Source organism: Leptodactylus fuscus, chromosome 1, assembly GCF_031893055.1.
Source record: "Leptodactylus fuscus isolate aLepFus1 chromosome 1, aLepFus1.hap2, whole genome shotgun sequence".
NCBI lineage: Eukaryota > Metazoa > Chordata > Amphibia > Anura > Leptodactylidae > Leptodactylus > Leptodactylus fuscus.
The window spans coordinates 225,145,408-225,170,816 of NC_134265.1; the positions used below are offsets into that span (position 1 = coordinate 225,145,408).

The following is a 25,409-nucleotide window of genomic DNA, read 5'->3' on the forward strand; positions in this document are numbered from 1 at the left end:
TGTACTCAGGCAGCCTATGGAGCAGAGCAGCAGGCGATCGTAAGAGGTGAATAAACTTTTGTTAGGATATCGTACCTCTACTTAGATAGTTTAACTTTACTTTTAATGCAGTGGAAAGCCCCTTTAAAAAATGGTTCATAATGCAGTTCCCTAATATTGTAATGATAGCACACCTAAAATATTAAAATGGTAAAAATGAAGACAATATGCAATACAAAAAGAAGAATTCACTTAATTAAAAGACATGTATACGTAATAAATTCTAAAACATGTTAAAGAATTTACTAAGATTGAACTGTTACTCAACATCAAATATTAACCCATAGGTTCATTTAGAACCTATAATTAATATATTAGAAAATTGATAATCCCCTAATATGGCACATAGGTATAACACAATGGTCAGTAAATGGATGTTGATTATGACATAAAGCAATTGATGCCTAACATAATTTGCATACCAGTACAGGGATCACTTCAAATGAGTGTATATAATATGTATATATGGATAATGGTTACATGTTATTCTATGAAATGATTACTTGTGTATTGTATGGAAGACATACATACAAGATACATAAAACATTCAACTTACCACCTAGAGATTATAAGTAACACAGGAAGTCCAAAAAGACAACCATATAGATAAAAGGAAAAAAAGTAAGATACCACATTAGTTGATTTACCTTGTATTTTGCTATATTCTATGTAGTAGAAAGGAAAAACAAAAGGGAGAGTTCAAAAAAATGTTTGTGAGACGCATGCAGACATGGCTATTGTAAGAGGAACATTTCCCTCATATATGAAGAATAGAGATGAGCGAACACTAAAATGTTCGAGGTTCGAAATTCGATTCGAACAGCCGCTCACTGTTCGAGTGTTCGAATGGGTTTCGAACCCCATTATAGTCTATGGGGAACATATACTCGTTAAGGGGGAAACCCAAATTCGTGTCTGGAGGGTCACCAAGTCCACTATGACACCCCAGGAAATGATACCAACACACTGGAATGACACTGGGACAGCAGGGGAAGCATGTCTGGGGGCATAAAAGTCACTTTATTTCATGGAAATCCCTGTCAGTTTGCGATTTTCGCAAGCTAACTTTTCCCCATAGAAATTCATTGGCCAGTGCTGATTGGCCAGAGTACGGAACTCGACCAATCAGCGCTGGCTCTGCTGGAGGAGGCGGAGTCTAAGATCGCTCCACACCAGTCTCCATTCAGGTCCGACCTTAGACTCCGCCTCCTCCGGCAGAGCCAGCGCTGATTGGCCGAAGGCTGGCCAATGCATTCCTATGCTAATGCAGAGACTTAGCAGTGCTGAGTCAGTTTTGCTCAACTACACATCTGATGCACACTCGGCACTGCTACATCAGATGTAGCAATCTGATGTAGCAGAGCCGAGGGTGCACTAGAACCCCTGTGCAAACTCAGTTCACGCTAATAGAATGCATTGGCCAGCGCTGATTGGCCAATGCATTCTATTAGCCCGATGAAGTAGAGCTGAATGTGTGTGCTAAGCACACACATTCAGCTCTACTTCATCGGGCTAATAGAATGCATTGGCCAGCGCTGATTGGCCAGAGTACGGAACTCGACCAATCAGCGCTGGCTCTGCTGGAGGAGGCGGAGTCTAAGATCGCTCCACACCAGTCTCCATTCAGGTCCGACCTTAGACTCCGCCTCCTCCAGCAGAGCCAGCGCTGATTGGCCGAATTCCGTACTCTGGCCAATCAGCACTGGCTAATGCATTGTATTGGCGTGATGAAGCAGTGCTGAATGTGTGTGCTTAGCACACACATTCAGCTCTACTTCATCGGGCTAATAGAATGCATTGGCCAATCAGCGCTGGCCAATGCATTCTATTAGCTTGATGAAGCAGAGTGTGCACAAGGGTTCAAGCGCACCCTCGGCTCTGATGTAGCAGAGCCGAGGATGCACAAGGGTTCAAGCGCACCCTCGGCTCTGATGTAGCAGAGCCGAGGCTGCACAAGGGTTCAAGTGCACCCTCGGCTCTGCTACATCAGAGCCGAGGGTGCGCTTGAACCCTTGTGCAGCCTCGGCTCTGCTACATCAGAGCCGAGGGTGCGCTTGAACCCTTGTGCACACTCTGCTTCATCAAGCTAATAGAATGCATTGGCCAGCGCTGATTGGCCAATGCATTCTATTAGCCCGATGAAGTAGAGCTGAATGTGTGTGCTAAGCACACACATTCAGCACTGCTTCATCACGCCAATACAATGCATTAGCCAGTGCTGATTGGCCAGAGTACGGAATTCAGCCAATCAGCGCTGGCTCTGCTGGAGGAGGCGGAGTCTAAGGTCGGACCTGAATGGAAACTGGTGTGGAGCGATCTTAGACTCCGCCTCCTCCAGCAGAGCCAGCGCTGATTGGTCGAGTTCCGTACTCTGGCCAATCAGCGCTGGCCAATGCATCCCTATGGGAAAAAGTTTATCTCACAAAAATCACAATTACACACCCGATAGAGCCCCAAAAAGTTATTTTTAATAACATTCCCCCCTAAATAAAGGTTATCCCTAGCTATCCCTGCCTGTACAGCTATCCCTGTCTCATAGTCACAAAGTTCACATTCTCATATGACCCGGATTTGAAATCCACTATTCGTCTAAAATGGAGGTCACCTGATTTCGGCAGCCAATGACTTTTTCCAATTTTTTTCAATGCCCCCGGTGTCGTAGTTCCTGTCCCACCTCCCCTGCACTGTTATTGGTGCAAAAAAGGCGCCAGGGAAGGTGGGAGGGGAATCGAATTTTGGTGCACTTTACCACGCGGTGTTCGATTCGATTCGAACATAGCGAACACCCTGATATCCGATCGAACATGTGTTCGATAGAACACTGTTCGCTCATCTCTAATGAAGAAGTTACCTTTATATTGAAAAAAAATCTGCAGATATTATGTTATTGTGGGAAATCTAAAAAGAACAATAATCTGAATTTCCGATATAAATAGATTTAGCGATATGATAATGTCTTTTTTTTCCCAACATTGTTAACAATTTACACAATGGTATATAATGTTTTATGGGGTCTTTTATTCTTCTATTATTAGACCACAGAGAATATATATTCCTATTGCTATACAGAGTCCACAGTTATACTTAATATCGTAACACAAACATGAATAACATTGCTGTTCTTGAAAATGATTGTTTACATTGCTGATGGCACACAATATGCATTACGCAAATTAAAGGATTTTGTCATGTGAATAATTTACCTTATGTAATTAAAGGGGTTGTCCCATCTCAAGGATCCTATCTATACTGTTAGCTTATGTAAATTGAAGACTTTTACTAAATATATTGCTTTAAAAATTCTTTCTTTGCCTGGTATGTGAATTTATTCTCCCCACTGTGTTGCTAAACCATGGACCTATAGGATAAGTGACGTTCCTCCCCACTCACACTGTACAGCGCGATAGGAACGTCCTTCTCCACAGCAGCACCTAACAGACTGTAAGGAACGCCCTTCTGACTGTGAAGAGCTATGGTACCGGGACCGATAGCTCTTCACCCGGGGCACAGATCGGGAAAGCAGACAGTGTGCAGAATTAAGCGCACTGTCAGCTTTCCAGCAATATATAAAACTGCCTGTGCCCAAACCCATGAAAGGTCCTCTTTAATTAAATGGGAGTTGAGCTTGAATGCAATGTAAAATTGTCCCTTCGCACAAGGTAACTGCAGGCAAAAGAATTTTTCAACCAACAGCTCTCTCACCCAACTCCATATACATATGCATGCTTGGATAAGCGTTGTACAGAATGGGAGAGGGGGGGAAAGTGGTCGTCAGACTTCTATGGCAGAGACTTCTCTCCCCAAAAACAGAAAAAGTGGCAATTGAAATCCAATTGCCAAATCCTAAACTCTTTCAGCATCTTCAGTTAATGGAGAATAGGGAGGCCACTCTACACATATGGTTGGTCAGTCACAATGAAATTGACAGTTATTGCTAACAAATCACCTAATGTGTATGGACAGCTTAAGAAGGCACTGAACCCCCAATAATACTTTTCTCAGCAATCAGACTTTTGTCATCTAAGGTCATAAAAGTTAGTTTATTACAGATGATATCCATATGCGGTCTCTGTTCTCCGAGGACCCATACACTTCAATGAATGAGCCCTGGACCCACACACTGACCTGTGAAAATTACAGTCAGGAAAAAGCCAAATAGAGTAATGAGATTAAACAAAATAATAATAATAAAAATAAATATAAATAAATATATATATTATGGCATACCAACACAACATACAATTATGTGCATGTATCCTAAACATCACACTTTTCTAGTGATTCACTCAAACACTTTTCTGCAATTCTATAATCCAAGTATCACATAAAAGCAGTGTCTTTCTCTAGGAAATAATAAGTAATGGTCAGCATATCTGTGTACGTTTTGCTTTGTGTCTGAAGCCATAGTGATAAAGTAATAATGCAGATACTTACATGTCCATGTAGATCAGTATTGAGAAGCATAATTGCACAGGTAAGACAGTGGATGCCATCTACAGAATATTAAAAATGTAAACATTACTGCAGAAATTTTCTTCTGTAAATTAAAATGTGTATTAAATGTAATTTAACTTAAAACTGAAATGTAAAAGCCTGCAGCAGGTTCTCAAATACGCCGTATATAAATAAACCATAAAACTGTAAACATTTTGAAAACCCTATGCATTTATTATATTGTACTTTGTTGCAGAGTTTCAGATTGTCCACCATGTCTAATTGTAGTACCGTAAGTCTTAGTTTCTAGGTGTGGCCAGATTCCTAAGTTATAAACCAATAGTAACACACCAGCGCCACAGCATACAGTGGCTGGGGATACAGCTATGCACTTATTACTTGAATGGGAGAGGAGCGGTGTCTGACCCTGTCCACGGTAGTAGTTTCCGCAGCCAGGGTATGATTGGAACAGCTGATTGGTGCCAGACCGCCACCAACCACATACTGATATTGGTCAACTTGTGTATCGGTCATCAATATAAAAGAAACAACTGAGGGCGGCAGCTGAAATTTATTTAACTTTTTTTCAAAGTCCAAGGGACTCAAAGTTGCAATTGTTTCATTGCATTAAAGAGGTTGTCCCATCTCAAGGATCCTATCTATACTGGTAGCTTAATTAAAGCATTTTTCTAAACATATTGCTTTAGAAATTCTGCTTTCTTTGCCTGCAATGTGACCTTCTTCCTTCCATTGTTTACACTGCGTTGCTATAACTTCGGAAGTGGGAGATAGGGCAAGTGACGTCACTTACAGGACAATCAATGCAGCTAATTGCAGTTTTCTGATAAAGCTGGGTCTGTTATCACTATATAAATATACAACTAACACTGAGTCCATTCTGTACAAGCATCTGCATATTATCTAATCTTCAGAAGGATTGTGTGTCCCATTCAGCGGGTAGGGGGGAGGGGAGAAATTCAGTTAGTGAGAAGCAGACACTAAGGCAGCCTGGCTGAAATATTGAGATGGGAAAACCCCTTTAATAATGCATTGGAATACTTAAGACACAGCCTGTCATGGTGACACTGACAGAGAACCTGTTACGTCCCTCCTCTTAGGCCGACAACGGTATCTGAGGGGTTGAGCAGCTGGCATTAGTGGTTTGGGATGTTGGTTTCTATAACAGGAGCCTAGCCGATTAATGTCAGCTCCCTATACATCACAGTGTCTTTATGATGTACTGCACATTTAACGCCATGATGTGTAAAGGAATTAAAAATACTAAACCATAAAACACATAAATATTTGGCATCATTGCAATTGTGGTACCTTGGAATCTTATTTTAAGTGACCAGAGTACAATGAGGCAGCAACTGTCTTCCTAATTACATCATGGAAGGCAGATTTGCATATTCTTCCCATAAGAATTAATGGTCATGGTATGTAAAATAACTGTAGCAGCTATCACTTTACTACTTATGAAACTTTGGCCAGACTCTCACTTTAACCTTTATTTACATACACTGAAAATCCCTTTAAAAAAGAAAATTTAATATTAGCAAATATCTGATTAATACAATGCATTCAATTATCAGTTATAAAAGGAAACACACTAAAACAAAATAAGGATTTTGCATACCTGGAGAAAATATGGTATTTGGATTGCATTGAAAGTATCTGTTGGAGAAGTGGATTAACACTCTCTCCCTTTCCTGAGTTTCTCCAATGAGTGAGAAGGCTTTAAAGAAACTCCTGTTAAAAAAAACAAAGATAACTCTATACAGAACACAAATACAATGCAATATTGATATAGAGATGAGCAAGTACTATTTGAAACTCCCGTTTTGAATAGCATGCACCCATAGGAATGAATGGACGCAGCCAGCACGCAGGGGGTTAAGCGGCTGGCCGCCGGCAAAGTCTGCGTGCCGGCCGCTTCCATTCATTCCTATGGGTGCGTGCTTTTCGAAACGTCTGTTTTGGATAGTACTCGCTCATCTCTAATAGCTAACAGTTTAAGATATACACATGCCTGCATGAGGCACAACCTGTAAACCTTTATTATTGTTATCTATTAGATATCACTTTCTTCAAGCTCATACTCACTTTAGGATGAATACAGAATATAATTATTGCAATTATCATGATCTACCAATAGATGGCACTATAGTCAGTGTTGTACTTTAGTTGTGTTGTTTTTGAGTCTTGTCTTGGACTTTATAAAATATAAACTTAATCAAAACACTATAAGAAAATGGAACCTATTGTTGTCTGACAATAGTGAACATCAGTGAAGCTAAGAATGAACAATCCTGTGATTATGGCAGAGAACAGTGAGCACTTTACTTCAAAAGAACTGGCTATAATCAGCTTGCAATACAAGCAATTCAAGTCCCCTAGGGGGCTTAATAAATGCAAAGTACAAAAACAAGCTAAAAAAAAAAAAAACACAAAATTCAAATACCCCCCCCCCCTTTCCTTAGAATACATATACAAGTACTTCAATATCGTGAAACACATACACATTAGGAAAATATATGTACATGGAAATATGAAAAAGTTATAGTAGTCAGAATATGGCAACTAAGAAATTTTTTGAGACGTTTTAGATTTTTGTTAAGGGGTTAAAATATAAATAAAATTATATAAGTTTGGCATCCCTGAAATCGTACCAAAATACAGAATACAGAAGACATGCCATTTTGGCTGCAGAGTGAATGTTGTAAAAACGAAGCCTACAAGAAAGGAGCACAAATACACTTTTTCTCCAATTCCCCCCTTTCTAAATTATTCCAGCTTGAAAGTACATTCTACAGAATATTAAATGGAACCATTATGAAGAACATATCCCACAAACATTAACCCCTCATGTGGTTCTGAGAACAGAAGAATAAAAGTTATGGGATTTAGGAAGCGAGGAGTCAAAGTCAATAAAAGGTCAATGGTTAGGAGTTAAAGTGAGTCTACTACCTCTCCCAATCTGTGTCACCACAGTGTTACCAGGCACATTACAGTGACAAAGATACCCTTTGTCATGCATTAGCAGCTTGCAGAAAAAAACAGAAGCAGCGCCAAATAGAGTAATAAAGTTAACTAAGTAAATAATCGGAAACAAGCGGAGAGGTTCTCACCTTTTGTAGTTGTGAAGATAGCTCACAACTACTATAAGTACAGTACAAGTAGCAAAACATGTATGTTAGACTGGACTGCAGATGGCAGCTGGACACCTCTTTGGTATGTGATAAGAGAATCACGCGTCAGAATCCAAACATCAGGAGAATTCCTCCAGGAAGAAAAACCAAGGGTCAATTGTGCTGGTCCAGAAGACTGACTTTTAATGGCATACACACAACACGTTGACAGTCATATTTGCACTTGAGAAAGGGCCTGTGTTAGCCCGAAACGCATTCTGTGTATGCCATTAAAAGTCAATCTTCTGGACCAGTGCTATGGAAACTCGTTCTTTTCTTCCTGGAGGAATTCTCCTCAGTTGTTGTGCATGTCACTTTGACAGTATTATGCAGATGAGGCATTTGGTGCACTGGATGTAGAGCCTTCAGCTTTCTGGAGCACTGCTCTTGCCACTCAGATCTCTACCATCTCAACAGTGGGAAAGTCTGTTACCACTGCAATGATATCACCCATTCTATTCCTGCAGCAGCAAGAAAGTGCTCCAGGGAGATGAAAGCCCACCCCCAGTGCACCAACTGTCTTATTTGTGTTACACTTTCCATAACAAATGTATGTTTATCACTGTAATGTGCTCAGAAATGTGTAGGTGACAGTTGCATTTGCTTGAGGGCAGTAGTAGACTCCCTTTAACTGGTAAATGTTAATAAGTAAACTGCGTTTGCTAATTAAAACGGCAGAATACTGGCATGGATACTGAATGGGGTAACTAATTAAACATCACCACTAAGATATTACATACATTTTTATTTTAAATCATTGACTTAGCAGCAAAAAGAAAATTATACATCTGAAAATGGACCTTAAAATTTTTTCAAAAATCTCATTTTTACTTACCTGAGTGACTGATCCAGGGACAACCCTGTGAAATCAAAGAATTTCAGATATTCTTCTGCTACAAGCTTGCTGAAATCATTACTAAAATAAAAGAAGAAATAAAGTATTCACATATATCCTCTATATAATGGTTTAGCTAGAAGTAATTATGTTATTGTAGCTCAGGTACATTCACTTCAAACAGAGCAAAACTGCTGTATCACACAAAGCAAGGGACAGGTGTGGCATTGTGTCCAGAAGAATGCAGTCATGCTTTTCCAATCCTGTACAACCTCTTTAAGTCATACAATTTAGGGATATTGAATACATGGCTCACTCATATTTAACCTTTGGTAAATAGCTCAAAAAGGTTTGGGTCATTAAAACAAAGACAGGTCTGTCGTGTCAGAGTTATACAAAGTGGTAAAATGAGTTTGTAACAGGAAATGATTACTTTAGTTTATTAAAAATATTACTTACAACTAATGCATCCTATGACATGAATCAACTATGACTGTTCAGGTCAACCCACCTAAACAGTTATGTGCTAAATATAACTCCACACTAAATATAACTCCACACTACCACCCACCCCACACTTTGAGCAGCTAATCTAGGGAAGAAAAACCTTTAGCCTCTTAAAGGGGTTGTCCAGGCTAAACAGTTACATTTTAAATATGTTGGGGGGGGGGGGGGGCAGTAAATAAATAAATACTCACCTGTCCCAGTTGCTCAGTTGTCGTCCCATACTACTCTGCTCATTCGCTCTCCTGGGTCTTTTCTGGGATTGTGGTGAAGCTACTGGTTGGCAATCAGCGGCCTCAGAAAGAGGATCCGTGGTGTCACAGGTAGAGACATTCAGGCTCTTCACTTATTGGCCACAGCAGTCACGTGACCACTGTGGTCAATCGGCAGCTTCAGCATAATGCTGGAGGACGCCACAGTATTTGACACAGGAGGCACGGGAAGACACCAGAGCAACAGGTGAGTATGCTTTTTTTTTTCCACTCCCTCCTGCTTATTTAAACTTTAAACGGGTTGTCCATTTTAGCCTGGACAACCCCTTTAAGGACACAGTCATTTTCAGCTTCTTGTTTTTTTTTCTTCAACTTCAACATCTAATTTTTATGGTATTCACCGTGTGTAAAAATAAAGGTATGTTAATCAAAACTGAATGTGTTTATTTTAGATAAAGTAGCTTTCTTTTGCTTTGAACATTATTGGCATTCTCTCAATCTGCCATGTCAAGAGTTAAAGGGAATCTGTCAGGAACAAAATGCCTCCCAAACTTATTACAGTGCCATATAGGAGTCTTTAATAGTAACAGAAACATACATTTGTGCCCACAAACTGATGAAGCAATGCAGAGAATCATCTTTTTATGGATATGTAGTCAGTGGTCTCAGTCACAGGAAAAGACGGGATGGGACATCTGTGATGTATCTGAGTGACATCTCGTGTCCTTTCCTATGACCTCTGAGGCCATTGATAAGCCTCTGAGGTCTTGTGCGGTGAGGGTTTGTGCCAGAACAAGGCCCCAAATACTGTTGGACCAGACAGCGTTGGGGAACACTAACGCCAGGTTTTTATTTTCTAGTAGTGCAGGTATAAACTGATTCATATTAGTAGAAAAAAAATTCCAGATACATGACCAAGTAAAGAACATGCATGGTACTGTTTTACCCTCAATCTCTGTTGTCATACATACTTTTTCCCTAAGTGCTTTGCAACATCAGAGCGTTTGAATCCATCCAGCTGGTAGAGGCGTTTGGCCAAGCGTTTAGCAGCTTGTACATTACTATTGGTCCCATTGCTGAGGTTTTCAGTGCTTCCTTTTTCAAGGATTTCAGTGCTGCCCATGTCATTTGAGGCCTCTAGGGAGCTTCTGCTGGGTCCCGCATCACTGCAACGACATATAAAACAATTTTATGCTACAGTACAAATGTGTCAAAAAAAAAAAAAAAAAAAAGTCAAACACATGTGAGAAAAAAAAATTAGAAAAATATTTTTTTTTGTAGATACAAAGATCATATTTACTGTATTATGCATTATCAATAAGTATTTTTAATAAAGCCTAATTTCCATAAGACAACACAGACCAAGATCAATTCTGTGATTTGATTTGGGTTTTTTTTTTTATTTTTATTTGCACACATTTAATCTAAATTGACAGCAAGAATCAGATTAAAGGGGTATTCCCATGAACATAATCATTTCTATATTTGTAGATAATTAAAAGTTACATTATTGCAAATATAAGTAGTTAAAAATTCTGCAGAGTTTTAAAGATTTTCTCTAACTATCTTTGTGGTGACAGTCTGTTGTCCTGATCGGTTGCCAACAGATACGACCACTAATGCAGAAACTTTCTGTGGTCTGGGACTTGTCAGGAACCCAGCCAGGATTTTCTTATTGTAGCTGGGTTATCAGGCAGGAACACTACATGTATCAGAAGATATCCCGGCCACAATAAGGACATCATGGCTGATTTTCTGACCTTAGAAAGGTCCTGCAATCATGGTTGTATCCACTGGCAACAGATCAAGACAACAACTTGCAACTACAAGATATTTAGATAAATTATGAAAACATTTTAATTACTTATATTTGCAAAAAATATTTAACTTAATTATCTACAAACTTAAAAATAGTTATGTGCATGGGAATACCCCTTTAAGTAACAGCGGCAGGCAACACTATTGCTTTATATGAAAGGCAGAGTACGAGTTTAAAGTGCTACGCTACCTATTATAGCTTCAAATGTGCATTCCCAACAATTGCTGTCACCTCTGAAGAAGGTTCACTTATAATCTAATGACTAATGGACCGGATGCTGACCCAAGCTATGAAGGATAATTTGAAGGAAACTATTCATATCTACTGATGTGTGAATGGTTGCATATTAATATTCATTTAGTGAAGGCTTCTGAAGGGCATGTAGAATTACTCTTCTGTTTCTTTATCAATATGAATCCAGCCCTGTGTGTGCGCTGCAATCACGAGCATCATTCAGTGGCGTAGCTGACTGATCAGAATCTGTGCTCAATTTTGGCACTATAGTACATTTTTATGCTACAGGGGTTTTTTTTGTTTTCGTACGCAAGTCATCTCCTTGTGTATCCTGTGCCTACCAGTGTCTGTGCTCAATTTTTGGTGCGGGTCTTTTTGTAGTGGTTAATAGCAGCTTGAGAAATAAAGTATAGGCACCACTGCCAAATTTACTTCAAAAAGCAATGGTGTATTTTATTCAATGTAAAAGCAACATTTCAAAGTGCCAGTGCATATATCCCATTATATAAATCATGTGATATTCACAAATTCATTTAAAGTCACTTTACAACCACTAGCATTATACACACATTTATAGAAGTGCCATCCTGAATAACAATGGATATTAAGTGAGTGAGCATTAAAATTCACACAGGATTAATATAATGTGAATTCATATACCCAATAAATTACTCATAACCTTAATGAATAATTAAAGACAATCAGGTACATGCAATTCATACAAAACATTTATTTAGGTTATGTTCACACCTGCATCTGCTCTCCCGTTTGGAGATTCAGTCCATGAAGCCGCTTCAAAAGACGGAGAGAAAGTCCAGCAAACAGGACTTCTCTCTGCATTTTTCAGGCAGAAACCCGGTGGAACATATTATAGTTTATGGGGTCCATAGTTAACCACTTTTGGCTGAGTTCACACAGTTTTTTTGGTCAGGAATCCACCTAAAAAATAAAAATCAGCCTCCAAAAAAAGCCTCCCAATAGAACTCTATTGGGAGGCTTAGTTTGGAGGCCGATTTTAAGGTGGATTCCTGACTAAAAAACACTGTCTGAACTCAGCCTTTAAAGGGGCTGTCCCATCACAAGGATCCTATCTATACTGCTTGTTAATGTGAATGTAAGACTTTTCCTAAATACACTGCTTCAGCAAAACTGCTTTGTTTGGCCAATATCTTACTTTATTCATTTTTTTGTGGCCACAGCCCTGACCTAGCTGCTCCTGAGTCAAGTGATGTATCTTCTGCTCTCAGGGGGAGGGAAGAGGGGCTAAGTGCACGGGAGCGAGCCTGGTGGGATGGGGGGGGGGGGGGGGAGTTTACCCTTTGGGGGAAGGGGCCGCCAATACAGGGTTAGACGCCGGCACAAGTGAAGTCAGCAACATCTCTATGCTTCTGCCCTGCATGAAGCCAGCAGCGGCAGAAGCGATGCTGCTATTCCGGGGCGGGGGGCGGAGAAGCGGAATAACCGCATCGCTTCTGCCGCTGCTGGCTTCATGCAGGGCAGAAGCATAGCGATGTTGCTGGCTTCACCTGTGCCGGCGTCTAACACTCCCTGGCATCCGCTGTAATAGAGAGGCGAATGCCGGGGAGGGTTAGACGCCAGCACAGGTGGCAGGGCCTGCGACATCGCTATGCTTCTGCCCTGCATGAAGCCAGCAGCGGTAGGAGAGATACTGCTATTTCGGAGGGGGAGGGGGGCGGAGGAGCGGAATAGCAGCATCGCTCCTGCCGCTGCTGGCTTCATGCAGTGCCGGTGTCTAACCCTCCCCGGCATCCGCCTTTCTATTACAGGGGATGCCGGGTCTGTATTGGCATTGTAAAGGCTGGGGAACTGACTGGTCTCACAATCTATTCGCTGTACGTCTGATGCCTAGCTGCATCGGGTGCGCGCACGCAGGGCCAGCGGCATAGAAGCGACGTCATCTCGCCGCTGGCTTTGCATATGTAACCCCACCAACCAATGACGCAACAAAGCAGGAAGAAAGAAGATTTTAAAGCAGCGAAGAATGGTGAGTATGCGACATGGGAATACCCCTTTAAGGCCATATAGCATATTAAAAGACGATGAGGAGGATGATGATGAGGAGGATCATCATCACTGTGCACTGGAATGTTGCTTGAAATTTTCTATTTGGTCATTATTACCTGAATTGTGACTTATCAGTCTTTGGGTACATCTTTTCCAGGATAACTACACTGTTTTAAAGCATAACTAAAACGTTCAAACAATTTTATTGTGGCTTCTGGCTTCATCCGTATCTTGAATTGTCTAATATACTTTAATTTCACAATATAAGTGCCCCCCCCCCCCCAAAAAAAAAAAAAAAGGAAAATATTTAAAGCTTAGCTTTTATTGATGGTCAGCCTCTTTCAAGTACCGGGAACTGCGGTTTTGACCACATATTCATCTAGCTCTTGGGATAATTTGTCTCCTGATGAATTACTTATCTAAAGAAACGCGTTGAGAAATCTATATCTGTAGTGGTGACCTACAATCAGCCACTAACCTTACCTTATGGGGTCTAGAGGCAGATCATTAAGTTGGATTCCAGCTTACGCAGGTTTTGGGAATTAAGCTCGTGGCCCTTACTCGCCTAACAGCAATTTAGCAGAAAGAAAGAGAGAGAGAGGGGACACCGAGCGCACTAAATGTAATATTTAAGGAGGCACAAAAGGAGTCCACAATGATGTGATATTTGAATATGACCAGGTGGCCTCTCACCTTGCAGGTTTGTGACCTCACAACCTTTAGGATAGCGTGTTATTGGTGAGAGTGGCAGCAGTTTGGTCCCAACACCGGATATCCGGAGGAAAACTGGACAAAAACACAGAGGACCAATGGTTCTGACTGGGAGAACCGCGCTCACTGGCACAACAGGAGATGACAGAACGAATATCCAAGATAGAAAAAAAAACCTTTATTAAAGTGAATGAGCACAGCACAACGCATTTCGAGCCTATACTGGCCTTTTTTCAAGTACAAAAAAAAGGCAGGTCCCGTTGGGCCAGATGCAACAGCAATTTAGAGGGGGGAAGCGGCAACTGACATTTAGATAGAGGGCTGTTTTAGTCCGCGTGACCCACACACACAGACCAGGTGTGTGGTCCTTACCAGAGTCGGTGTGGGGACTTATATGATACTGTGTAAGCAGGGAACCACCCACAGGCTTTGAACACAATCTATGGGATGATAGCTACACAGTATATTTGAAACAGAAACCCGATTATGTGCAAACTGAGTTGAGCTGCATGTATCGGTTCGTTGGCTGTATTGGGGCCTGACTCATTATCTTTAAGTGTATAGTGTTCACACTAGCACTACTCACAACAACAAGTTTTAGATATCTTAGGGGCCATCTATTCACCCTTGTTTTAATCACAGATTAATAAAAGCTAAGTTTTAAATATTTTCCTTTTTTTTTTTTTGGGGGGGGGGGGGGGGGGGCACTTATATTGTGAAATTATTATTTTGTGGTAGTCCCAGATCCAGTGTTACTTTGTCTAATAATATACTTTACTCCTAAATGTTGGCTCTTATCTGTGAAATTCTGTAATTTCTTTATTTTTGCCTGACATCTGTACAAATGTTTCTCAATGGTGGAGGGGGGGAGGGGGTCACTTCAAACAAATATTTGCATTATAAAACCCAGCACCATGCTTTTGACATTGTACAAAAGATGAGAACCCTAGTTGAGAAAGCTACCACAGTTCTCTCTGTAATATTTCCAAAGCTATACCAGATGACAGTCAGAATTGGGGGCATCAGTACATAAATTTGCCAGTCTCAATTGCAGTTTAAACTGACAATTTCTCTGGAAATTTTACAAGTAGAACTGTTAACTTGGTGTCAAATCAAAGGTGAGAATTTCATCGCTCATTTGACAACAGAAGCTCTGTTCCATTCTTTAACCACTTCAGTACCGGGCCAATTTGTGGTCCAGGACCAGACACATTTTAGGTTTATTTTGTATGTGCGGTTTTGAGGGCTGTAACATTTTTCCCATATGTTATCTTTATTTTCGAATGTGTTTTAATTTTTTTTATATCTGGGAAAATATAAACAAAATAGGAGGGAAATTGTGTCTGGTTTTCAATTTATTTTTATTTTTTTAATTTAATAACAAAAAGTGTCACTGAAAAACTTTATAATATAGTTTTTCCTCTCCGTTACAGTAATTTTTATTTTGTATGGTGTCGTCGGGGGTGGGGCTATAACCTTTAATAATGGCGTTTTATTAGCTTATTATTTATTTTTTTATTATTATTTTATTTACATTTTTTTAACTTTTTTATTATATTTTTATTTTATTTATTTTTTCAGATTGTGTCCCCATAAGGTAATAAGAGACCTTTGGGGACATCTGATCACTTATTTATTTGTACTTGAGGCTGATTTCTCCTATAACTGTTCTGCTACATTTAACCTCAGATACAGGAGGAATCCAGCCTCTTGCACACTGTATATACAGATTACTGAGCTGATCTGGGGTCCTGTAGGACCCAGCAGCTCTGGTAAGACGCTGCTCCCAGCGGATCACGTGTCCGCTGGGTCAGAGGGCAGCTGAATTATGGCTGCGTCCATAGCTGTGTATACAGCGCTCATTGAGCACTGTATACACAGCGCTCGAGAAGGCAGGGGAGGTAATAAATCTGCCCTGTCTTCTCTCTGGGAGCTCCGGCTGAAGTTACAGCCGGCTCCCAGCATCAGTAGCTACACGATCTCCGTGCAGCTGCTGTGTACTGATGGACGTACAGGTACGTCCTGTCAGAACTAGGCAACCACTTCCCGGAGGTATATAGTCTATGGGCGGTCCGGAAGTGGTTAAAATGCCAGCGATAACAGTCTAAAATTAAATCTCCTTCCTCTAGCAGGGAGTTACCAATTGCAGGTGTAGCAAAATTTTTATTTTTACGAACGTATGAATATTTTTATGAAGGAACGTATAATGCAGCAGTCATTTGCCGCTAAAAGCCACAGCCAGTTTCTGAGCTGATCGCAGCTGTTAACCCTTTTAATGTTTGGTCAAATGTGACCAAGACATCTACACAGTGTAATCGAATGGGAACCTGGTCTGTTGCTATGACAGCTACAAGCTAGACCGCAGGCTTGTGATCAGTAAATTTCTATAACACTGCCTTTAGATCAGGAATCTTACAATGTATTGCAATATAGTATTATTGCAGTCTATAGTATGGCAAACTTGCCCTCCTATGGTTCAAATGCCCATCGTGTTTGTGGTCAAATGAAGAATTTAGATAATTTTTAAATCATTAAAATATTTGTTAAAAAAAAAACCAAAAACATCTATTTTAGTCACCAAATTCCACAAAACAACTTTATGTTTCTGACTTGTAAGGTGTATTTTTGTGGCACAAGATAGTAGTTTTAAAGAGATCCTATCCTATCATTCAGACAACATTTTTTCTAAGTACCATATCGGAACTCTCCAGTGCCGCCTCCATCTTCTTCAGGACCGTCCTCTTCATTCGGTGCAGGTTTCAGACTTCTAGACCACGGGCCGAGCAGACTACGCATGCCCACAGGCCATGAGAAAATGGCCGCTTACAATATTGTGTAAGCGGCCATTTTCTTGTGGCCTGTGAGCATGCGCAGTCTGCTCTGCCCGAGGCCTAGAAGTCTGAAACCTGCACCGGAAGAAGACGGGTGAAGAGGACGTTGCTGAAGAAGATGGAGGTGGCGCTGGAGAATTCTCTCGCAGCATTGGGGATGCTCCCAGTGCTGCAAAGGAACTCATTTGCATACCAACAAACACCGGGATTTCAAGCAAATGGCGGTGCTGAGAAGACCACGAAAGGTAGAAGAATAGCTTTTCTTAAGGCTATTCCAACGTGTTACTCAGAAAAAAATGTGTTTGAAAGATAGGATCCCTTTAACGTAAATCTCTGTTTTGATACCTAATTTATTAGATTTTTTGGTTGTGCAGGAAAGAAATGAGATTCATTGGGTTTTTTTCCTGCTATGTTGTTCATTGTATGGAATAAGTTTTGCCATTTTTGGGTATAGGATGTCTAACGTATTTTTATATGCATTTTATGGAAAGCGGGCAAAAATGGAAAATTTTGAGTTTTGTTCATGGGGATTAGGATTAAGATTATGCCATGAAAACCAGAGGTTAAATTCCTATTTGGTGGGGTCCGCTTTCTCCCCACTCATTCTGATAGTGGGTGTGTTTTACCCCTGTTGTGAATGTAGCTGTGGGGAACACAGACACAATCCTCATTCCCCCCTTTTGATGGGAATGCTGGCGGTGCCCTACAATTCAGCTGTTTCGAGCACTCCCATTGAAATGAATGGCAGCAGGAGTGCATTTGTGTTCACCGCAGCTACGCACACAATGGGGGCAAAACATCCCCTTTTCTCAGGATATTTTTAATACTTTAAACTTTTTTTTTTATTTTGTAAATGGAGAGCGGCATTCTTTTTTTAATCATCAGTTACTTATTGTATTATTATAATAAGCAGTGGCTGATAATTTATACACCAATCCACGCAGGCTCCGCTGCCGTCTCTAGGGTGCACTGTAGTGACTTCATTACCAAGTGCAGCCATGCCTAGAGGCTCCAGAGGAGATGACACGGACAGAAGCATGGATGGGCGAGTAAAAATTATTGCACACTACCTATTGCAATTATACAATAAAGGAACAGGACTATTAGAAAAAGAATGCCAGACAACCCCTCCCCCAGTATATTAAGGCACAATCTCATGAAAGATGCTCCCCTCCTTCCTAAAAGCAAAGATTTCATTTGCCATCCTGAGAGAAATTAATAAAACAAGTGTAAGCTATATATACTGCTAATTATTAAACCTAAGAAATGTACACCCCCCAAAACAATATTCTGCTTCCGGCAGAAAAAAATGACATGTTGATTGTGGCGTTAACATATGAGCTTCTTGCATATGGCAAGAAATTAGCACTAATATTGCTTGAGGAGACCACCAGAGCAAGAGAGCAGAGTTTCTAGGGCTAGTACATTGCACCAAGTATCACTACTAGCATTAGTGCATTTGTCATTTGCAAGAATACTTGCTCTTAAAATGTAAAACATGTACAATACCTTGTATAGAAGACCTCAAATAATGTTGCACTTATACAATTCTCACTCCTAAGCTACTCTAGAGTGAGCAGATTGTACTGGCAGACTTTGCAGGCACAAATTCCTTCCAGTATGGTATGCGGCTACATTCCAAGATTAACTGTGCAAAAATACACATTTTGTGAACCAGACAGAAAAGTGCCCCTCTTGTCTAGGATTTCTACTGTACCAATCACGACAAATCTGCACAGCTGAAAGATACTTTCATCTGCTGATAAAATATTGATCTTGTGTTAGAACGATATATACAGTATACTTATACAATCATCAACATCAAAATTGTCCAATAAGTGCTCAACAGGAGACGGGTACCGAGATGCCTCAGGCGAAGGTAGAATATTTCAACTACACCAGTTACTCACAGTAGCATGAGCAACATGCGGTCTGGCATTGTCCTGCTGAAGAATGGTTCCTGGGACACTTTGGATAAATAGCTGTACCACTAGTTCCACCACCAAATATATTGTGTTTGCATGGGTTTCCTTTGGGTACTCTCTCTTTTTGAGTGTGTGTGGGGGGGGGGGGGGAACCATACTGATAGTGTTATATTTATGTATTTATTTTATTCATTCACACAATCTAAATTCCCTAAGTTGTTAGTGTACCTGAAATGTACACCGGAGTGATAAGTCAAGGTGTTTCAGTTCAAGGATTCTGTCCCTCCTTCTGTTAAAAGTGACAATGCCTGGCAAGTTCCTGAACAGGAGGCATTGAGCACCACTTAAAACCTCAAAAATTGGATTATCTGGTTAATAAAATGTAGCCTTTAATGAAGCTTTTATGATCTATCGTGCACCTGGGGCACATGCGGTTTTATATACCAGTAGAAAGCAGACAGTATGCTGAATTCAGCGCACTGTTGGCATTCACGATCTGTGCTCCCAGTGAAGAGCTATTGGTGACTGCTGAACTGCATCCAGAAAATTCCAGGCATCATCAGACCTGGCTCCTTTGGAACCATTTCTATTATTCCGCTGAATAACAGATGCAGGAGACGGAAACCTGCAGGAGACTTTCTCACCCATTCATTTGAATGGGTGAGAAAGCTGTCCGGCCGTGAGCGGCGGTGAGCGTTTTGCGCTCTCCGCTGCGAAACCGGGTTTTATAATCCGGACACAGAGTCGGACATGCAGTACTCTGTGTCCGGATAAAAAAATCCGGTTTCGCGGCGGAGAGCCTAAAACGCTCACCGCCGCTCACGGCCGGACCCGGTCTATGGTTTCCGTCTTCTGCCATGCAGAAGACGGAAACCATAGAACGGAGACATGAACGCAGATGTGAACCTAGCATAAGCCTCACACTACTTTAATACGCCCTGCTTCCCACCAGCCTTCTTTGAGTGACAAGGTCAGGGATCTATGTTGAAAGCTAGTCTGGCCCAGCGTTCTTGTGTTTGGGTTGGCATAGCAGTTCAGAGCAAAGAAGTCACCCTCAGTGCTACAAAATGCTCATTTGCATATTGTGAAATAAATATCTTCGTAATGAGGCTTGAATTTTCATGGGAAAAAAAGTTGTTTTAGGGTCATTCCATGTCAAGTGAACCAATGATTTTTACCTCGATTTTTAATTCTTTTGAGATTTTGTTATTTGGTAATAGTGTGTCAGAGAATGCAACATGTGAAGAAAAAAAAATTCTAGAATTTTTTTTTTTTATTTTTATTTGATTTTCAAAGTTCACAAAAAGTGTGAATTTCTGTGTTGCTTGCCTCTACATTTCTCCTCATAACTCATGCTAGAAAAAAGATAGAGAAACAAAATAAACACCGTTCTATTCAGAACTGTCCAGGCTTTCACCAGATATGTCACAAGAGTATCTTTGTTAATATTTTAAAATGCATTTCCGAAAAAAAGGTTAAATTTAAAAATTTCCAAAAATGCACATGTGCCTGCCACATCTGTACCAAAATTCAAGTTGGGATCGCGATGGGATCATATTTTAAAGTATAACTATAATCCATGATTTTTAGATGTTACTGTACTATTTTATTATGTTACATCTTAGGGGGCATTCACACTACCGTTGATGTCCACTCTGCAGTGTCCATGGTTATTATCCGTACAAGATTTTAGCAATGGACACTAGCTGGTCCTTTTGCAATTTCCATTCATTTCAATGGGATTTTAGCTTGTGTCCTTTAGTATCCCTTTGTATCCTTTAGCGTCCGTTTACAACAATGTCCATTTTTCAAGCGGACAAAAAAATCTAACATGCAGGACTTTTCTGTCCGTTCGAAAAAACAGGCAGTAAGTGTCCGTTTTTTGTTTTGTTTTTTTTTACCATTGAGGTCTATGGGCAACGGACATATAACGGACACTAACGGATAGTCATGAGTTACTGTCGCGTTTGTGTCAGTTATGATAGGTGTCTGTTTTTTGGGGGGGAAGGGGGGGTTAACAGACACCAACGGTAGTGTGAACCCTACTTTAGAAGCAGGAGAGGACAGAGGAGAAAACTTTGTTAGGGCTCAACCTGAGAATGAACAGGGATAGACAGTTAATGCAGAGCAGATGACAGGACAGCAACTCTGTCAGTAAGGGATCGTTCACATCTGCGCCCCGGTCTCTGTTATGCAGGTTTCCATTTCCTGCCCGAAACTGGACAGGACACTGAAACCTGCAGGCATTTTTCAAACTCATTCAAATGAGTGGACTTGGAAAGTGTCCAGCCGTGAGCGTCAGTGAGCGTTTTGTGCTCTCCGTGACGAAAGTTTTCTTCTGTTGGCAGAAGACGGAAACCTGAAAACGCAAATCAGGCGCTGGCGTAAACCCAGCGTCATGTGAAGTATCTGTCCACCGCAGAGTCAGGAAGTAAGACAGAGCTTCAGAACTTACATGTCCTGTCTACGAAGAGGAGGAGAGTTTGTTAAATCATCGGTTACAGGAAGGAAGACCCATCAAAGGGACTCAGCAATACCACACTTTCATTCCATGTAGTGAAACAGAAATAAAAACAAGGATCTTTTCATTCAACAATGACAGTGAAGTCCATGAAGTGGTAGAAGGTGGCACAAGATTGGCAATGGATGACATAACTAGGTCTGTGACCTGTGAATATGATCGGCGCTGATGGCTGCTACTGTACTCTCCAAAGATTGTGAAAATGAAGACATAGAATTGACTTTTTTGCATCCTTCTGGTCCATAGGTATTAAAAATATTGGTTATTTTAATCTTGCTAAAATATAATTAGGATGAGACTGTATTTAGAAAATCAAATGAGGACATGATTACCTTTTTTCAGGTTGAAAATACTGAACAAGTTGTGTTATTATGATAAGATGGATTTATTCTGGCACTTACGGGATTTGTTTTTTCTTTATTGTTGCATATAAATGTTGAATTCAGCAAGTTGTAATTTGAAAAGAAAAAAGGAAGAAGCACACACAAACATAAAATCAGATGATTCAAGGCTAAAAAATAAAATAAAATTGATCCCAATTTGGTCCCAAGTTGAAACCCTGTACAAGCCTAACCAAGAACACAAGTAGCACATACGCATTTTTCACAATTTTAAAACATACGTTTTTTTCACAATTGCGCATCGAAATTTTGAATTGGATTTCTCCAAATCAAAATATAAAGAAACATAGTCTTGTGACCTATCACATGAAAGCTGATACCGTTCTGAGAAAACTGAGGCCTCTCCCACCTCTTTATCTTAATTCTAGCCCGAAATATTGTAAAAAATGTAAAGCCATACCAAGCCAAAATTTGCACTTTAAAAACTTTAGAAGTCTGTAAAAAATTAACGGATGAAAAAAAATTCAAAACTTTTAATTTGTAATTAACTTACCGTATATACTCGAGTATAAGCCAACCCGAATATAAGCCAACCCGCCTAATTTTACCACAAAAAACTGTGAAAACTTATTGACTTGAGTATAAGCCTAGGGGGAAAATGCAGCAGCTACTGGAAAATTTAAAAAATTAAAATGGCCGGAGTTTTTGGGTGCAGTAGATGCTGGGTGCTGGGGAAGGGGAGGGGGTGTTTTGGTTGTCTGTCTGCCCCTTCCCTGAGCTTGAGGACTGTTTTTTTTCTTTCCTCCACTTCGAATTCAGCCTGGCTGAATATAGGGTATCTGCAGCGCTCCTATTAACCCCTTCCCGACGGAATATGAGCAGTGCAGATACCCTATACTTAGCCTGGATGTAGTCAGGCTGAATTCTGAGTGGGGGGGGGGGCTCAGTCTCGGGGAAGGGGCAGTTAGACAACTTTTTTTTCCCGCTACGGCATTTACCGTACAGGAAAAATATATTTATAGGTATGTAGAGCGGGTGTTTTTGGACAGAGGGATAACTTAACGAACGTGTATGTGTTTCACAGTATTAGTATTATATGTGTTCTAGGGAATGGGGGAGGGTTTGAATTTTTAATAATTTTTATTTACTAATACTTTATTTTTATTTATTTATTTTTTTACTTTTTTATTTTTATTTTTTTGCATTTATTAGACCCCCTAGGGGTCTTGAATCCCAGGGGGTCTGATCACTAATACAATGCATTGCAATGCTAATGCATTGCAATACATTGCAAAAATTGTCATTTCTTTTGCAGGCTGCATAGAGCAGCCTGCAAAAGAGAAGCACTGCCAGCCAGGGAGCCTTTACAGGAGCTCTGAGGGGAATCCCCGGCAAGAGCTCTGAAGGGAATCCCCGGCAAGAGCTCTGAAGGGAATCCCCAGCCAGAGCTCTGAAGGGAATCCCCAGCCAGAGCTCTGAAGGGAATCCCCAGCCAGAGCTCTGAAGGGAATCCCCAGCTGGCTGGACCTGAAGGAGAACTGCAGCTGGCCGGCGGCAGGAGCGCTGAGGGGAATTCCCGGCGGCCGGCCGCAGTTCCTAGGAACGCCCTTGAGAGAGCGGTCGCGCCCGCTCCCTCCCTCGTACCGGGACATGGTAGAGCAGCTCCGCTGTAACACTTACAGTGGAGATGTTCTAGCTCCCCATGCCTGCAATCTCCGATTGCAGGCATTATTGCAGGGAGCTCCGAGGTGCTGGTTGGTATGGTGACCGCTCTGAAGCAGAGCGGCACCATTATAGTTACAGACCCGGCATCCGGACCCAGCATACAGACACCGGGGCGGGTGCCAGGCCGCAGCATCGCCACGCTCATAGCAGGAGTGTAGCTATGCTGTCAATTTCAAACTGCAGAAGTACTTACAGTACTTCTGCTAGCAGGGCTGGAACGCAGATACACGCCGGGTGCGGGCCTGAGCTTACGTGGCCACGACTCCCGGCGTGTGATGGAGTGGGGGGGCGGGGTCTGTATTCTGGCCCTGCTAGCAGAAGTACCGTAAGTACTTCTGCAGTTTGAAATGAGCAGCATCGCTATGAGCGTGGCAATGCTGCGGTCTCTGTATGCCGGGTCTGCAACTATGATATTGCTGAATTACCATAATGACCCGAGTATAAGCCAAAAGTACAAAAACTGTGCTGAAAAACTTGGCTTATACTCGAGTATATACGGTAAATTGTACTTAAAAAAAAAAAAAAAACTAAAAATTTTAAAAAACACTGTGGCTCAGTGGTTAGCACTGCAGCCTTGCAGCGCTGGAGTCCTGGTGTCCAAATCCCACCAAGGGCAAAAAAAAACCATCTGCAAGGAGTTTGTATGTTCTCCCCGTGTTTGCATGGATTTCCATCCCATATTCCAAAGACATACTGATAGAGCTCACAATGTACATTGTGAGCTCTATGTGGGGGTCACAATCTACAAAAAAAGAAAAAAAAAATCTGAAGACGTCAGGTAAAAAAAATTCTTATTTTTGGTTCACTTGATATGGAATGACCCTATATTCAGATAAGCCTGACCTATCTAGCTGTGTTGTTGGGTTAAAGAGCTTCACCTTGGTGACAGACTACCAACCCCTTCCCGACATCCGGCATGTGAGGATAAGTTTGTTTGCTCTGAACAAGGGGGCAGTATGGTGAACGGACCTCTCCCTCTCTTTACTCACTGAACTTTGGCACCACTGTGCTGTAGTTTGTGTGCATGCATACCTGAAGGAGCTATTTAGCCCTCGTGGTATACAGTCCTATGAAAAAGTTTGGGCACCCCTATTAATCTTAATCATTTTTAGCTCTAAATATTTTGGTGTTTGCAACAGCCATTTCAGTTTGATATATCTAATAACTGATGGACACAGTAATATTTCAGGATTGAAATGAGGTTTATTGTACTAACAGAAAATGTGCAATATGCATTAAACCAAAATTTGACCGGTGCAAAAGTATGGGCACCTCAACAGAAAAGTGACATTAATATTTAGTAGATCCTCCTTTTGCAAAGATAACAGCCTCTAGTCACTTCCTGTAGCTTTTAATCAGTTCCTGGATCCTGGATGAAGGTATTTTGGACCATTCCTCTTTACAAAACAATTCAAGTTCAGTTAAGTTTGATGGTCGCCGAGCATGGACAGCCCGCTCTCAAATGATCTGAAAACAAAGATTGTTCAACATAGTTGTTCAGGGGAAGGATACAAAAAGTTGTCTCAGAGATTTAAACTGCCAGTTTCCACTGTGAGGAACATAGTAAGGAAATGGAAGACCACAGGGACAGTTCTTGTTAAGCCCAGAAGTGGCAGGCCAAGAAAAATATCAGAAAGGCAGAGAAGAAGAATGGTGAGAACAGTCAAGGACAATCCACAGACCACCTCCAAAGAGCTGCAGCATCATCTTGCTGCAGATGGTGTCACTGTGCATCGGTCAACAATACAGCGCACTTTGCACAAGGAGAAGCTGTATGGGAGAGTGATGAGAAAGAAGCCGTTTCTGCAAGCACGCCACAAACAGAGTCGCATGAGGTATGCAAAAGCACATTTGGACAAGCCAGCTTCATTTGGAAGAAGGTCCTGTGGACTGATGAAACAAAGATTGAGTTGTTTGGTCATACAAAAAAGTGTTATGCATGGCGTCCAAACAAAACAGCATTCCAAGAAAAACACTTGCTACCCACTGTAAAATTTGGTGGAGGTTCCATCATGCTTTGGGGCTGTGTGGCCAATGCCAGCACCGAGAATCTTGTTAAAGT

At 41.1% G+C, this 25,409-nt stretch overlaps 1 protein-coding gene across 4 annotated transcripts in view; it reads right to left on the reverse strand.

Annotated features, from left to right (window-relative positions):
* PSD3 (pleckstrin and Sec7 domain containing 3) overlaps window positions 1–25,409 on the reverse strand; it is a 396,137-nt gene that overhangs the window by 216,119 nt on the left and 154,609 nt on the right. For all 4 annotated transcript variants that reach the window (XM_075283716.1, XM_075283717.1, XM_075283718.1 and 1 more), the window contains 4 exons: window positions 10,187–10,381; window positions 8,500–8,580; window positions 6,113–6,225; window positions 4,474–4,532 (listed from right to left, as the gene is read on the reverse strand). In XM_075283716.1, coding sequence (XP_075139817.1) covers window positions 4,474–4,532; window positions 6,113–6,225; window positions 8,500–8,580; window positions 10,187–10,381 — 448 coding nt within the window. The remainder of the gene's footprint in view (window positions 1–4,473; window positions 4,533–6,112; window positions 6,226–8,499; window positions 8,581–10,186; window positions 10,382–25,409) is intronic.